At 38.1% G+C, this 17,274-nt stretch overlaps 2 protein-coding genes across 2 annotated transcripts; both read left to right on the forward strand.

Annotated features, from left to right (window-relative positions):
- Window positions 1-5,174: 5,174 nt before the first annotated feature.
- On the forward strand, window positions 5,175-6,521 carry LOC140235152 (lengsin-like). The gene has a single exon (XM_072315188.1). It carries the CDS (start codon window positions 5,175-5,177, stop codon window positions 6,519-6,521), a length of 1,347 nt encoding a protein of 448 aa, XP_072171289.1.
- Window positions 6,522-13,455: 6,934 nt separating this feature from the next.
- On the forward strand, window positions 13,456-16,384 carry LOC140235133 (lengsin-like). Its single transcript, XM_072315172.1, has 2 exons — window positions 13,456-13,483; window positions 14,999-16,384. Exon 2 carries the CDS (start codon window positions 15,038-15,040, stop codon window positions 16,382-16,384), a length of 1,347 nt encoding a protein of 448 aa, XP_072171273.1. The 5' UTR covers window positions 13,456-13,483; window positions 14,999-15,037.
- Window positions 16,385-17,274: the final 890 nt, after the last annotated feature.

Raw genomic sequence — 17,274 nt, forward strand, 5'->3', positions numbered from 1 at the left:
ATGAATTATATTGAATTGAATTGATTTGAATTGAATTGAATTGAATTGAATTGAATAGGATTGACTTGAATAGTTTGTCGATGAAGGGAGTATGGTGAATGGAAGAGTTCCGTTATGCATATTTGGATAGCGAAAGAGGATCGAATTTCTCTCTGAGTTTGGTCCAAAATTTGAAAACTGTGTCTGAAAGGCAATGTCTTGTCCTTGAAAACATTGGTTTCATGCCATCTTATGCATCATAATTTTCCTGTGATGCAATTTCTGTTTTGTATTTTTGTTTTTGCAATGTTTGACAACAAATATAGCATACATGTACATCGTCTGTTGATTGAATACAATGCAGTTACGATACAGATGATGTCAATGGTGATGAGCGACCATGAGCAGGTGTGATCGCAGAGAACGAATTTTGGGCTCGAAGGTTATCGATAGTTAGACAGATAGTATTACTCTATTTTTGACTTTCTTTCTCTGAGATTTTGAAAGTGTTTTATCCTAACACAGGAATATTTGAAAACAGACGTTTAGATTATTGCTCAATGATAGAAATGGACAATGTCTAATTACAGAATAGAATGCTTATATTCTTTTGATGCTGAACCGTGATCTCAAATTTTGAAAAAAAAAAAACACCAAAAAAACATTTTGCAATGATCGAATGGTTCCGCATTTTCTACGCTTTTAATCAAACGGCATGTGTACATCAGTATACCTATTTGGTTCAAAATTCTTTAACCATAATGTACCCATAAACTTATTGCCCCCCTTTTCTACCTAGAAAGTAATCTTTGAAATGATAATATTTTTGATACCAGGGACTGCGAGAATAATCAAATATCTCATGAAATTAAAGGTCATATTATGAAAATAACACCTCTTGAGTTTATTCACTCGCGACTTATTTGAATAATTATGCTTTTCCTTTGGCATTAAAACGAAAGGGGAAACATGTGACCGAGTTTTGTGTATAAGGAAACCAGTAGAGACTCAGTATAGAGAATCAGTAGCAGCTGCAGCAACAGCCACAAATGCAAAGGCATCACGTCATCGTGACAAACAAACGTCACAGGTTTATTCTGGCTATCTTCGTGTACAGAGGCTTGAAGTACCGCATATATAGATGAATAATTCCAGTACCTCACCGCCCTACCTCTTCACTGATGGCGCCAAGACGTTCGAAACCAGACGTTTCTGCCACCTCGATCCCGTTCCAACTAGCAGACTGAAATTCTTCGTAGGAAAACACCTGGCTAAAGACATATTCATGTCATACGTGCCGGCTGATCTATAGCGGACGAATAAATTTGGGTCAGAAAAAGCAATGATCTGGTGCAAATTTAAGAACAGTTCCACTGTGGGGACTGGTGTTCGTGAGAGAAAATGTTGCCGTGCATTTTCGTGTCATTATTTTATATTTGTCTTTTTAAGAGGTTTCTGTCTATATATTCTTTTATCTCGTCATACAACGCGTTACGAGGGCGACTTTGACGCCCTTCCACCCACAAAGATATCTTGATGAAATGTGCCAAAGTTCCAAGTTCACGTCTCTTTAAATGATAAATAGGCCTGCTTCTTTCTAAAAAGTCAACATTTATCTCATTCTTCAATAATAGTTAAATTATAGATAAAAGAAACCGTGATATTTGCGAAACTCACCGTTTGGTAATTAAGACTGAGTATAGGGAAGAAATTAGAAAATTCATTATCAAGGAAAATACTAAATACAATTATACTGTGCCTCGACCCTTTGGCCCATGAGGAAAGAATGCACTTCCTGAAACTGTCTCTAGTTATACATGCTTATAGTTGTTGTGGTTTTTTTTTTCAAAATAAACGTCAGAGTAGCTATCACACAGAAAAAGGAAAATGCTTTTTACCCCATCAGGAACTGATGGGCATATATTACAATACGATGGTCACAACTTTTCCTAGTATATTTTGTTTCATAAAAGGTAGTAATGCACTCTGATAAAACTTTGTGAGCAGGTGAATGGACAATCTGTAGGCTATTACACCATCAATCCTTTAATTTGCAAATGTTACCGTAGCTGTTAGCATTGTCACATGAGGGGGGATGTGGAACTCTAAATGTCCCTTATTTTATTTCATGTCCAATTTACATATTTTTTTTTTTGTCAGTGATTCCCAATGACAAAATAATTTAATCTCATCCGATCAGATGCAATAATCTAAATAGTTTAAAACACTTGTCAGTGACTGACATGTTTCATGAAACGCTGTTCAGAATAATTAGAAAAAAAGGGGGATACCCCCCTCCCCCCACGCCTTGGACTGCCAAGTGAAAATGTGCCGTGCACAAAACGCCATCATATGTCCATACCCACGCTGCAGTGCGTTCCTAGCACTGCCTCAGGTTCAGCCCAACGCAACGTTGCAAGAGTTGGCGTAATTATGTGGGGTGAATATTTTTTTTTTTAATTATTATTCTTGCTTGTCAACCGATTTGGCGAGAGAATTGTCATTGGGTCAATCTCCCTCCCAAACATAAGAAAAAAAAAAACCGTCTTTAATGCCTTGATCCGTCCCTGATCCTTGAGATAAATGATTTGCCTCCCGAATGTCAGGGCTGAAAAAATGTGCCCCCTCGTTGGAGTTTCTAACTCTATGTCTACACAATATGCAGTGCCCTGTCTGGGGGAAAACTGCATCATAATGTGTAAAAGAAAATCACAGTCAAGGAACAATAAATTGTATCAAAAGAGGAAATGCAACGTGTATCGTTCCTCGCACTGCATGTTGAAAAAATATGGGAGGGATAGCTGCCCACCCCACACCCTTTACCCTATGTCACGTCGCCCTTCATCCCACCTCTTTTGGAACTGTTCCACTCGAGGAAAGGTAATGATAAGGTAACCTAACCTCTGACTTGAGCAAAATATACGTCATGGTGGTCGATATTCATGACAACTGGTCACGTATACGACTTTGATAAGGCACTTATTTGAAACGGGAAATGTGAAAATGTCGAGTCAGGTAATATTTTAAAAGAAATGTTTTCGTTTAAAAGTCAAATCAAATGTGTCAAATCAAATCTGATTTGACACACCCTCGTATTTCTCCTCCTTATTAATGTTTATAAAAATGGAAACTCTTTGCATAAATGCATAAAATCACACCCACACAAGCGCAAATTTTACACCACAAACATCAACATTCAGAATTTACAATGATATTACATTAAAGTTGATATTGATAAAGTTAATGTTGATAAACTTGAAATTACATTTAATAGGGTTGATATTACATGTAGCGTTATTGCAAATGGCATGGACGCAGTGAGATCATGAGGTATGGCCAAAACAATCCCACAAGGCACAGTGAGAGGAAAGAGGGCAAAAGGAAGACCTACGAAGAGATGGGAAGACAACATACGAGACTGGACAGGCCTAAGATTGAGAGAGGCACAGAAGAAGGCAGAGGAGAGGGAGGGATAGAGGAAACTGGCTGCGAAGTCTTCTGTGGCGCCCCCAACGGTCTTCTCGACTACAGGAGATGTAAGATAGATAAAGATGTAATTGCATTTAGGCATGATGCAGCACACACACACACACACACACACACACAAACACACACTGACATGAAATCGATGATACATTGATTTTATTCTATCAGAGCACACAGCCCGAAGCCTACATTTGCACACACGTAAGAAAGGAATTTTATTCCCATAATCTGTCGTTTTGCCTTAGGAATACATGCCCTCTAAAGCATGTAAATACACATGTATGTAACCGTAGTATAGTAATGCAAATGTAATGATGAGGCTCCATCCAAATCAAGCTCCGCTTATGGATGACAATGTCTCATATATTGTTTCCTCCCTTGTTAACGCATGATCGTCTGAACAGGAACAGTGTCGTTAGAGAGTCACGATTCCTGTATTACATTGTATTGTTTAATTTAGGAGCCGAGGAAATTGTTGAGAGATAGCAACGCATGCTTTGTGATAGCAGTTTCAAAGGTCAAGTGCATGAAGATTCGCCGTTTCTTCATGGTCAGCTGCCATCGTAAAATATCCTTTCTGCACGTACAATTCTGGAAGTTGCCATAATGCCATCAATTTATTACACTTGTATGATTTCAGCTCCATTGAAAGATCAAAATCCTTTCCAAAAACAATTTTCTTTTGCCGCAGATATTAATATTTAAATTGTGTGTGTGTGTGTGTGTGTGTGACTGCGGAAAGGCGCAACAATGCACTAAGTTTAGCAGCGCCTCATGTAACGTAAGATATACCACTTAAGCTCGTTTCAGTTATTTGCGTACGATTGTGCGCTCTTTACCAACACACAATGTTTATTGACCGTTGAGGGGGCTGTCCATGCCTAAAGGCAACACACTGTACTTGGCGAATGTAAGGTTAATCCAATGCAGCAGATAATTTTTCAGGACGAACGAATGAGGTACTCCCTTGGACTGTGTCGGATCAATTCCCCATTGGCACAGAAAAACTCTATTCATTTTCGAAGACGTTGTTCAGTCGACGAATCAGAAGGTAACATGCTTTGGATATTACATATGCTTTCTCTTAACAGTACTCTACAAGACAAGGGGGAGGAACTTGTACACAATTCTAGAGGATTTGACGATACTACGAATACTGAACAGCACATATTATCAACTTGTAATCTTTTTCGTGCACTTCTACCTTTTTCTGAGGACCCAGAATAAATGTCTCAGAATTTTCAACTAAAGTCACCATGTTGTGAAGATATTCAACTTTATAATTACCCTAATGTCATTTGTATTACTGCTTATTTGGTTCTTTTGGGACATGTGACTTAAAATAATTTGTGCTTTCAGTTATTCATGTACAATGTAATATTGTTGCAGTCTGCATTGTGGTCGAGACATTTTTGTGTACTTCGCAATTATTAAACTACAACCCTTTTTGGAGTTGGCGTAAGAGCACACGTTAAAACCAGTGAGATATTGCAGGAATTAATAGTCACGTTATAAACACAAATTCAACGTTCACAAATTGTAATAAAACCCCCAAACAATCCATATGCATTTACACAAGCGTTTAACAAACTTTTTACGAGATGGTCAGATCGTACGACTGTCTTACTGAAATGACTGAAGATTAAAAGAAAATCAGTATTAGCCATCATGTCCTCATATTTCCACCTCAGGTTCCAAACTCACTTGCAATGGATGACATCATATCTCAGCTTGATAAGAATGGCGTCACAATCGTCCGTTTCGAGCAAGCAACTCAGTACGGCATACCCGTATGCCGGGCAATGCCCGCGAAGTATTTCAAGGGAGTCGCTGTCAACGGTCTCAATTTTGCCAAGTGCTTCCTAGCATTCGATCCGAGAGGCGATATATTTGAAAACAGTGGGTACGGAACGGAAATCCAAATAGCGGACTGTCATGTAGCTCCTGACTTGAACACATTTACGATTCTCCCCTGGTTGAATAAGACCGCCAGAGTCTTGGTGGACAGTGAGAAGAACGGACAGAAAATTCCAGCGTACCCACGAGATGTAGCAAGACGTCAGCTTGACCGCTTGTCTGACTTTGGTCTGTCCCTTTGGTCAGCCCATGAACATGAATTCTTCCTCGTGAAGAGAGACACCAAGGAGCCCGTAGACAATCAAATGTACGCCTACTCCACGCTTCGCCTTTCTGCCTATGAGGACTTTATCCAGCAGGCTGTGGTCGACTTACCCAAAGCAGGGGTCGATGTCGAATGCATCGTCAGTGAGGCAAACCGGGGTCATGTAGAGATCACCTACAGACCCGAGTTTGGGTTAAAAGCTGCCGATACAGCTCATACTTTCAAATCAGGAATCAAAGAAATCGCTTTGAAACATAATTACATTGCATCATTCATGTCCAAACCATGGCCTGACAAGACAGGCAGCTCAGCTCATTTTTGCCATTCACTGTGGGATGAAACAGGAGTCATTCCCAAACTATACGATGCTTCCAGTTCAACTGGCCTGTCAGAAATTGGAGAGTACTGGGTGGCAGGACTCCTGGCTCACGCTAGGGCTATATCAGTTTTGATGGCACCTACAGTCAATTGCTTGAAGAGATTCAAGCGTCATTCTTTTGCCCCCTATAACGCTACCTGGGGTCCAGACAACCGCACCTGCGCCATCCGAGTCAAGATCCAGGGAGAGAAAGGGACTTACATCGAAAATCGACTTGGTGCGTCAGGTTGCAATCCCTATATAAGTATGGCGGCCACCATTGCAGCAGGATTGGACGGAATTGTCAGTAAGCTACTCTTACCCAAAGGAATAGACGGGGCGAGCAGTGCGTATGATGACGAATACGTTCCGCCACTGACACCAGCACTGCCAGACAACATGGAGGAGGCTGTGGAAGCTCTGTTAGCTGATGAGGTGATCACGTCTGCACTGGGAGAAGAGTTCATGAAGTTCTTTGTTGCCGCCAAAAAGCACGAGATGAAGCTAGAGAAAGAAGCAATAGAGAAGGACAAACTGGAGGAATGGGAAAGAGACTTTTTCTTTTTCATGATGTAGAGGCACTGTGCAGATATGTTGAATTTACTCTCTGATGAATTGTTCTTCAAAGTTGTAATAATAAAATTGTTACTAAAGGTGAGTTAATTGACAATGAGTCTAGAGTTAGGTATACACATGTTGAGGTTTCTCAATTTTATAATCAAATCTTCGTAAGTTTAGTTTGGGACACATGATATACGCACATGGAAGAATCCCGTCAGCGACATGATCGAACCAATAAGATTGCAAACATCGTAAGCCATACGGACACTTTACTCTCATGATGTCTTCAAAATAATATTCCTATGTTCTCGTGCTTTATCTTTTAATTTCCATTCCTGCTAGTCATTTTTCGTGTTTCTCAATGGTAGACAAAAGAAAATCTTTTAATTGAGTCGTTTGCTATGCAAATTTTATCTATTTTGTTTTGTTTTGCTATTTTGTTGAGGAAGTTTCTCTGGCAACTAATCTGCTTAATTCCTAAATGAATTATAACCTGCCAAGGTGACTGAGAAGAATCTTATTTCTCACTAAAAGTTGCTCTTTTGTTGCAGCTTTCTCCCTCACGTTATACAGGTTTAATGAATTTAACCAGTAAATTCAACTTACAAAGATAGGCAGTGAAAGTCAGTGGTAACAAGTCAGTCATGTCAATGGTGATAAGATGATAATATCTGTAGAAAAATTCTCTAGTAAAACGGAGACCGTAAGCACGCCGGCCGATAATGAGGCAATTAAACATTTTTCTCAATTACAACTGTCATGACTGTGTGTCGTATGAAGCAGTAGTATACGTTTGACGAGATGTATAGCACGTCATATTCTTAGTGAACTTAATAGTTTCTGTTGAGTCGTTCAATCATATTCATATCTGACTCAGTCTTGAGAAATTAATTTTGAAGCTGTAACTCATGCATCCTTATCTATCCCGTATTGGACACAGATTAAGATTACCTAAACCAAGAACTGAATATTTGAAGAGATCACTTGAATACAGATATGCCTAGGAATATGATGACCTTCCTTTGGATATAAAGATTTATCCCCCAGTGTTGATGCATTTACATTTAGAATAACTATGCTGTAAGGTTGTTACCCCGTTATTTCAATCTTTATTTGTCAATAATAAAGAATTGTATTGTTATTATAAGCTATGATTTGTTATATTCTCCCCGTTTCTTTCCCTTGTATCCGTTTATCTTTTGTATCAATTGTAATATGCGACTTTTTCACAATTTATGTATTTCATTTTTCATATTTTCAATTTATGTATTTCATATTTTCATATTGTGGTACGTGATGTATTTGTAATTTTGATGTTCTGGACCCAATGGAAGACAAGCGGTGTGACGTTTGCATCGCTGAACATTAGCTATCCAGTCGTTGTCTTTTGTTCCGAAAATTAAAGCAATCAATCAATCAATCATATCCTTTTCTGGAGGTGATTGGACAGAAGAATTTCAAGTTGTTATCATCACTTGATTTCTAAACAGTGCGTTCTTTGTATAAATATGTATAAAAACATTGATGGTTCAGTGGTGAATTACCAAGGGAACTTTACAGACAGGAATCTTACGTTGAATCAGCGTTGAATAATCGTGTCCCTTGGGTAGCCGAAGTCGAACGCACCGGTAAGGATTGTATATTTGTGCAAATTCTTATTTGTTTCATCGGGGTTTCAGCGTTAGTCAGAAAGAGATCGATCACACATATTCGTCGTTTACCCTAAATATTTTCAGATACACTGTACCATGATTGAAGATCAATTATTTTTAATACTCGAGAAGTTTTAACGAGGTACTGAAATATGAAATAAATTGGTAATGCGGATGACAAATTCGCACCATTTGGGTATTCAAATGTCTGTGTCTATATTAAAGATATTAAATACAAGTGACAATCACACTCTTTGTCCTCCCTCCTCAATTTATCTGCTTTGTAGACAAAAAAAAAAATCATACATATGCCTAAAAACCGTTGATATTGCAAAAGACAACCCTTATTCATGTTTAGCATTAACACACTACATTGTGCAAACCATCGACTTGTTAGAGTCCCAATTTGAAAGGATATGATAGCATGTAAAGATTGTCTACTTACCTCACTTACATGAGGATTAGATTTGACTGTGTCATCTTAAAGTTCTTTTAGTACTCTCTATTGGTTCAGCGCCAATGAAACAAGAAAATTGTTTAACGGAACACTTTAATGCATGTCACACCAGCGGGCAATTATCCGTGAAAGTTTAAACAATGCATACCTTATGCACTCTAATCTAAAGTTAAAGACCCAAATTCACGAAGGTGGTACAATTGAAACCATGGTTTATAACATGGACAATTTGTATGGAGCTCCAAGTGTCGCATGGCCTATTTCGTAACGAAATATAGGTCATGCGACACTTGGCGCTCCATACAAATTGTCCCTGGTTTAAACCATGGTTTCAATTGTACCACCTTCGTGAAGTCGAGCCATTCTGTTTTATCACGTTCACGTTGCGAACTTTAAACTAACTAAAGCAATATTACGTTTGCATTGCAGATGTGCTGAAAAAGAAAATGTTTTTTAATAATGATATAACAATCATCTATTCGTCGCCTTTAGTGAAATATGAAACCATAGGCTTAATACACGTATATGTGTATTCGTCCAGTAGTGGACCTACTACTTTTTTTGTTCCTAACAACAAATAATCAGCAAGTGACGAGCAGAACCAAGACTACCTGTGAAAGCATTAGAAAGTTTCGGTTCCTATCAATCAAATTGCTGGATTTTGATATGAGGAAATTCATTAATAATTGCAGTGATCAACATCAAATCCATTCCATTTGAGTAGTACAGGAAGTTTTCTGAGTGATAAAATATGTTTACTGAATGTGAGTTATTGACAATGAGGCTGCCGTTAAGTATCCACCATGTTAAGAACCATTGTTTTTTTAAAATTAAATCGCGTAAGTTTAGTTTTTGTATACACTATTACACGTTTCTTAATTGTCAAAGCACATTTTCCCAGCAGCGACGCGATCAAGCCAATAAGATGGAAAGTTATTTTGCCGAATATCTGAAACTCCTCTTTCGTGATTCCGCACACTATTTTAACTCATCAAGTCTTATACACCACATTATCTTAATTCGCAGATTTTTTTATTTTTTATTTTTACCATTATTGGTGTGTGTGTGTGTGTGTGTGTGTGTGTTTTATAAGGTAGAGAATGTACTAACAGAATCTGTTTAGCATAAAGGGAAGAGGTCAATTGATGTCAAGGGATATTCAGGGATGAGTGAACACATGTCAGACCTTGTTCTGTGTATCATGGCTATACCAAGACCAGTCATTTGAAGAGTAACAGCAAAATCAGAAGCACGGTTATCTGGTCGAATCAAACATAACTCTCCATAAGACACGTCCCGCAGCTTCTAAAGAGTGAAATTGATTGACTGCCAATACTTAGTTATACTGAATAACGAAAATAGTTGGTAAAATCTGCTCAAAGTAATAGCAGAACTCAGAGCACCCCGCCTGGTTCCCCGCCAGGTCATGAGAATGAAGATAAAGTTCTGGGTGTAGCCGATTTCGAAGATGCTGAAACCAAACCTGGCTGATGCAACTTTTGCATTCTTGAGACCTTTGAGATATACAGTGCTTTTAGTTGGTTGTCATTATGGCAGTCATCTTTCATTAGTGTTTTATCGGTGATTTTTCGTTTTTTACAAAGACACCATCCGTATAGTGCGCCCGTCGCCCGAAATATTTACAAGATACCATTAGTGCAGTGGTTATTGATATGAAGTTCATTTGTTTCTAAATCATGAACCTGCAGTAATAAGGTACTGACATATGAAATATATCAGTAATAGGCATAACATGATTTCACACCATTAATTTTAAGTTTCTCTTGTATGTATGTATGTATGTATGTATGTATATATATATATATATAAATATATATATATATATATATATATATATATATATATATATATATATATATATATACAAACCATCACAGAGATATAAATGTTGTGTAAAGCAAGAGAAAAACACTGGAGTTCCTTCCTCTTTGATCTATCTGTTTTGTATACATATGTACATGTCGCTTGAATAAATCGCTCAACGCCTTGGTAATGTTAATGTTGTATAAGAAACCACACTGATAAAACACCAAAACACTTGCTTCGTGCAAACCCTTCTTGTTCAATGCCAAATGTGCAAGGATATAAAAGTATGCGAATGAAGTTCCGTGACCTCAGTTACTGGGTACTAATCGTGTGGTCTTGAAGTTAACTTGTATCCCATATTGAGTTTCTCGTCAGTGAAACGAAATTAAGTTTATATTTCATTTAAAACATAAGAATGGTCAAACGAAACACTTTATATTCTGTTTTAAATGTTTCTCCTAGTAACTGGTGATATTGATCCACCACAATTTGACTGTCATCAGTGATATGTCATTTCTCACCCCACGCATTACATAACAATAAGGGCGTGATGTGTTCAGGGATTAAAGATGTGTTAAACATGATGTCATATTCCTTTTTGCTTGATGCAGTAATGTGGATAACGTCAGCAAATAGTTGGCTTACAAAGTTCTGTTGTGATTATGATGACACATCGTTTCTGTGCAAAAGTCAAGGACGATAATTTCACGTGATATATATGTAATCTACAGACCAGTTTCCTCGTGTTGTATCTCGAAACTCATTCATCCATCATTTCTCTTCTCCTTTTACCACTTACACTTGGATATAACAGTACCATTGTACTGTGGAGCAGGCCCTTAGCAGAAGTTGTAATATAATTTGATTTGCCAAAATCCCATATACACATAGGCAGACAGACAGACAGACACACACACACACACATATATAAATTTGCATGATACTGGCCTCCTCAGTTCTCAAAACAAAAACCATGTTGGGTGACAAGTCTTTTGTTCACGCAAGATCCTCTCTCTGGAACAAGCTTCTTATAGCATTTCATTAGCTAATGACTAAAATTCCTTCTATCGTTCTTTTCTCTTTTTCTCTCTTTTATGCTGTGTGAGAGATTTTTCATGCCCTTTGAGCGTTCAGACTGAGTAGTAAAGGGCATTACTAGTACCTTCCACGTACCCTAACCATTTTTGCGAAAAAACCCCACCCAATTATGTATACAGGGCCGAAATACTGGAACGATCTCCTCGTAGAACTCGCTGGTTGTTTAACATTGTCAGCCTTTAAATACAAATTAAGACAGTACTTATTGAATAATTACATCGCGTAAGTTCATTTAAATTCCTTTCTATCTTGTTTATGAACGTTTTGCTGTTGCGCTTGGTTGTTGTCATGCAATTCAGTTGAGCCTCACTGTCTTTAAATTCCTCTATATACCAGCATTCTCATTCCTACTCTAAAGACGTAGGGACGCGTTTACAGCTGGCTTTGTTGTACTCACTTCATTGCCATACTGGCTGGTAAATCATTTGTGAATTGTTAGTACATTTACATGTTTCCCTTACCAAGATTTGATTTGATTTGATTTGATTTGATTCATTGGTTTTTGTATCATCATTGCACATGCACATTCATGTACAAGCATAAGTATAAGTTTTTCACAGAATATTTTTTCCTTCAATGCCTTTGCACAGCAATGTACAGCAAAATGTACAACAAACATACAATGAATAATACAGTGGGGCTACAGCATAAGCGTGGCTTGATTTGCGTGCAGCCCCCGTATATACTTATTATTATAATATACATCGGAAGGAGAATAGGAGGCAGGGATGACTTGCATAGAGATAGGATAGTTGAAAGGAGAAAGGGAAAGGAGAGGTCTGTCTTCCAACGAGACTTCCAACGTCTCTTTTTGGGACCCAAATGTCAGGTTTTTCTAATTGTTCAAACACCGTTAAACAATTGTTCATACGTCTGAAGCATGTGGTTTGTTTGTTTGTTTGTTTTCCCTATCTGTATTTGAGAACAATTTTCTATATCCTCGGGTATGCTTGACTTTTGTTTCTGTTTTCTATAGTTTGGTCATAATATGTATGTTGCATCCGTGCTCCTTATCTCGATCTTTACACTCGGTTTAGAATTTGGACCTACGCTTAACTAGCTTGCTTCTAAGTAGGTTCCATCATATTTCTTTAGCATTTATACATAAAGCCAAACTTACAAAGATTGACCGCCATGTTCTATGTTTACAATAGTTTATTGTGCATCCTAGCCGGATATTGTGTTTCACTTTACTTTGTTATATTTGATGTATTTTTTTTTTTCACTCAGAAATATGAAAATAAATTGAATTGAATTGAATTGTAAATTTCTCCTATTATCATCAACCTCTTGGTAATTGATGCGCACTAGGGAAGCTCATAAAAAGAAATGACCAAAAGAATCAAACTCTCCATTATATCTCAAAACAAAGTGACAGAGGAGGGGTAGAGCGAATTGAATATTTTTAATATTTTCAATCGAAAAATTTAATTGCACATAAATATATATATATATATATATATATATATATATATATATATATATCAGCACACAAACCATCCTTTCCACATCTCACTGAAATCAAGATGTATACGTCCCTACACACAAAAATTAAATGTTCTCCTGCCTGTAGGTCAAAAGAATAAAAGATACTATCCCGTGCTTTGAATCGAACTTTGATCTGAACGTCATTACTAAAGGAACTACTTTTTAGAAGATTAAATAATCTTCAAAAATAATCACCTTTATCACTTCGTCAATAATATTGACGAGTTAACAATTAACGTCATATTTTTTTCTCTGTCATATTTTTGGATAGCTTTAACAGACAGATAGAGGTCACAGAGGGAAAGCGAATCTCCTCAAGCGTTTAGTCCAAAGGTCAAGTGTCATTTAAAAATAGCACAAACAAATCTTGCCACCGGTTCGTTTCTCGCTTGGCACGCGGCATTTCTGGCGTGCGGGAATGGGAATGTGTATGCGTACAAAATTGCGAAAAGCAGGTGAGTTTGAATCGCTTTCCAGACTCCTCTATTGCTGGTTAAAATGATGATAATGTATGCGTAACACCTTAATGATGGGAAGGTATTTTGTATGGATTTGGAATCAAACAGTCTGTTGCATTGGGCACACCGGCATCGTCGGTTACCCACAAGTTATAGCACGGCAATTGGTATTAGGCGCAACTGTACAACGTCTCAGTTGCGAGGCAATGGCTGAGGTACAATCGCTATCGCAAGCGATACACGTACATGTATGTGTGTGTGGAGAGAGATGGTGATGGCATTGTAATAATGGGGTTCTGGTTCACATGCACGAGGCAAATGAGTAAATGTCGTCTTGGAACCTCCTAGTAGGTAAAGGTTATCAGCTTTTTACCGCCTACAGTACAGACGTATTGAATGCAACAACTATTACTGGTTGTGTACTAATACTATGTACAACTGTATGTATTTATGTATATGTCATGTATATATATATATATATATATATATATATATATGACATCATGTGCCATTACTACTACCCTACCTCTTGGAAAAGTACGAGAACAGATTTTCGACAGTCTTAACAATGACGAAATGTAGTGACATCAGAAAAGGTAGTGATAGCGGTAACGGACACGGACTTCCGATCAACCTCACGTTTCCTCGACACTTCTGTGAAAGTAGGTTACAGACACAATTTAACCCCCCCCCCAAAAAAAAAAATATATATATATATGTATATATCAAAGGTAATGTAAGGGGCAAAAGCAGATTACGAAACAGCACTTCCCATTAGGGTGAAACAGAGCAAGGTCGACCAATCGTTTATCATGACGCTGACATCTTCCATTTTGTTTCATCTTTCCTTTCTGTGGTCCAATGTACATTGATATTTCCATTACTGTAAATCATTTCCTTTTGAAAAAGAATCTCATTGATTGATTCAAAATAAACGAAATACAGATATGAATTTAGACAAATTAAATCACCTGTGTTCATATTACAAGTCCCTGGACAGTTTTGGGATCAATACGGGGTGATACGGCATTTCCTCCTGGTCGACATCGCTCCGGTCTTATTTTCTCAAAGGACTCATGGTTAATGTTAGGGTTGTGATGGGGTTTTAGGTTTAGTTTGAAGTGATATTTAGGATAAGGATAAGGATTAGGGTAAAGTGGGTAGAATTTATGTTTTGCTTAGCTGCTGGAGTTATTGATAGGGATAGGGACGCAGATTATGAGATACTTCATGGGATCAATTGTCGCAAGAGCAAATGTCATGGAATCCTTAAAAGGAAATGTTTCTGTTATATTTTTCATAAGGTGACCATTGAAAATAGCATTACAAATATTCAACTTGGATATTCTAATTTTGTCTTTTTACTTAATTGTTTTTCTGGCTTAACCCACATAAAAACCGTTAAGTTATTGATATACACTGCACGTCTAAGAAGAGATATATTCGCTTATATCTTTCAACCGATAATCATGCTACTATACAAACAGGTTTTATTGCTATTCAATCTTTCAGCATCTGAAGTGGAAAACGAAAAGGAGACACCGCATCGCAATGGATGGCATTTTGGATCTTCTCGAAAAGAACAACATTACTCTGGTACGCTTCGAGCAAATTGATATGTATGGTATATCACAGTGTCGCGCTGTTCCCATCAAACATTTCAAGACGTCGGCGGAGCATGGTGTTAACTTCTCCAAGGGTTTGCTCATATTTGACCCAAGGGGATATCCCTTCGAAAATAGTGGCTATGGAGAAGAAATTCATTACGAAGACTGTCGGGTGTTTCCCGACTTGGACACTTTCGCGATTCTACCTTGGATGAAAAATACAGCTCGTGTGTTGGTGGAGGGTGAGATGAACGGGAAAAAAGTTCCTATATACCCACGAGTTGTTGCAAGACGTCAGCTTGATCGCTTAGCTGACTATGATCTTTCCCTGTGGTCTGCACATGAACATGAGTTTTACGCGGTGAAGACGGATACCATGGAGCCCATCGATCACGAATCGTACGCGTTCTCCTCGCTTCGCCTCTCTGCAGACGAGGACTTTATCCAACAGATCGTGGTTGACCTGCCAAAAGCAGGGGTCGACGTCGAGTGCGTCACGTTCGAGACGTGTGCAGGTCACATGGAGGTCACCTACAGACCAGAGTTTGGGATAAAGGCCGCCGATACAGCTTACACATATAAATTGGGAATCAAGGAAATAGCGTTGAAGCATGGATATGTAGCTAGTTTCATGAGTAAACCATGGCCTCAGGAGCACGGTAGTTCTGCGCATTACTGTCATTCTTTGTGGGATGCAGCAGGAAAGGTCCCCAAACTATATGATGCTTCGAGTTCAACTGGCCTGTCAGAAATTGGAGAGTACTGGGTGGCAGGGCTCCTGGCTCACGCCAGGGCTATATCAGTTTTGATGGCACCTACAGTCAACTGCTTGAAAAGATTCAAGCGTCATTCTTTTGCCCCCTATAACGCTACCTGGGGTCCAGACAACCGCACCTGCGCCATCCGAGTCAAGATTCAGGGAGAGAAAGGGACATACATCGAAAATCGACTTGGTGCGTCAGGTTGCAATCCCTATATAAGTATGGCGGCCACCATTGCAGCAGGATTGGACGGAATTGTCAATAAGCTACCCTTACCCAAAGGAATAGACGGGGCGAGCAGTGCGTATGATGACGAATACGTTCCACCACTGACACCAGCACTGCCAACCAACATGGAGGAGGCTGTGGAAGCTCTGTTAGCTGATGAGGTGATCACGTCTGCATTGGGAGAAGAGTTCATCAAGTGTTTTGTTGCCGCCAAAAAGCACGAGATGAAGCTAGAGAAAGAAGCAATAGAGAAGGACAGACTGGAAGAATGGGAAAGAGAATTTCTCTTCTTTATGATGTAATTTCGTCTCTACAATCACAAGTCATCCGCAATTCAGTGGCAGTTAAACAACATCTAAACTTTAACACTGATGGTAATTCAATGTTTAATAACATTAACTATGGATTAGATGAATCTTGATTGACAAAAGAAGACATGAATGGAAATGATTGTCTTTTCAAAGATTTTTTTTTAATTTGTTGGCTGTGCCAAAGATGGCAAGTAAGAAAGTATTCCTTTACTCACCAAAGATCCAAAAACGAAATTAAAATCAAGTGAAGCTATTTCGAGAGGGGGTTGGGGGCTGCATTCCTTTTGTTAATAATATTGGTATTTTGGCTGTGAGCGACAGATTAAATTAAATTGAATTAAACAGAATTGGATGGAATTAAACTGAAATGAATTCATTTTTCATATTCCACGATAAAGCCAAGGAAAGTCAAATTCGAGACTTATCACTGGACAAAAACATCAAAATCATCAGATTGCTATTCATTGCATGGAAACGTGTAGCTACAAAAATAAATGCAATGATATAAGAGCAGATATACATCGCAAGACTATCTTTATGTAAATGATGAAACCAAGGCGTAAGTCCATTACGAATTATGACGGAACCAACTGAAAGCAATGCTTGTAAATACTAGTCGATTCCTAAGGTTGGATACTTTTCATAGAAAACATGCGAGAAAACAGAACTAAAACAGAACAGATATGAGAATAAAGATATTCAATTTCTGCGCATATTGACAATTAACAAAAATAAAGACAAAAAAGAAAGGTAAAAATGCCATGTTCACTTTACTTGCATATCAGATAGGGACTACCTCCTTTGACTTTTGAGTTAAGAAAAAAAAGAATACAGAGAAGAAAAGATGTCAAAACTAAATTACAATCTATACCTAAATGCCA

This window comes from Diadema setosum, chromosome 11, assembly GCF_964275005.1.
Source record: "Diadema setosum chromosome 11, eeDiaSeto1, whole genome shotgun sequence".
Classification (NCBI taxonomy): Eukaryota; Metazoa; Echinodermata; class Echinoidea; order Diadematoida; family Diadematidae; genus Diadema; species Diadema setosum.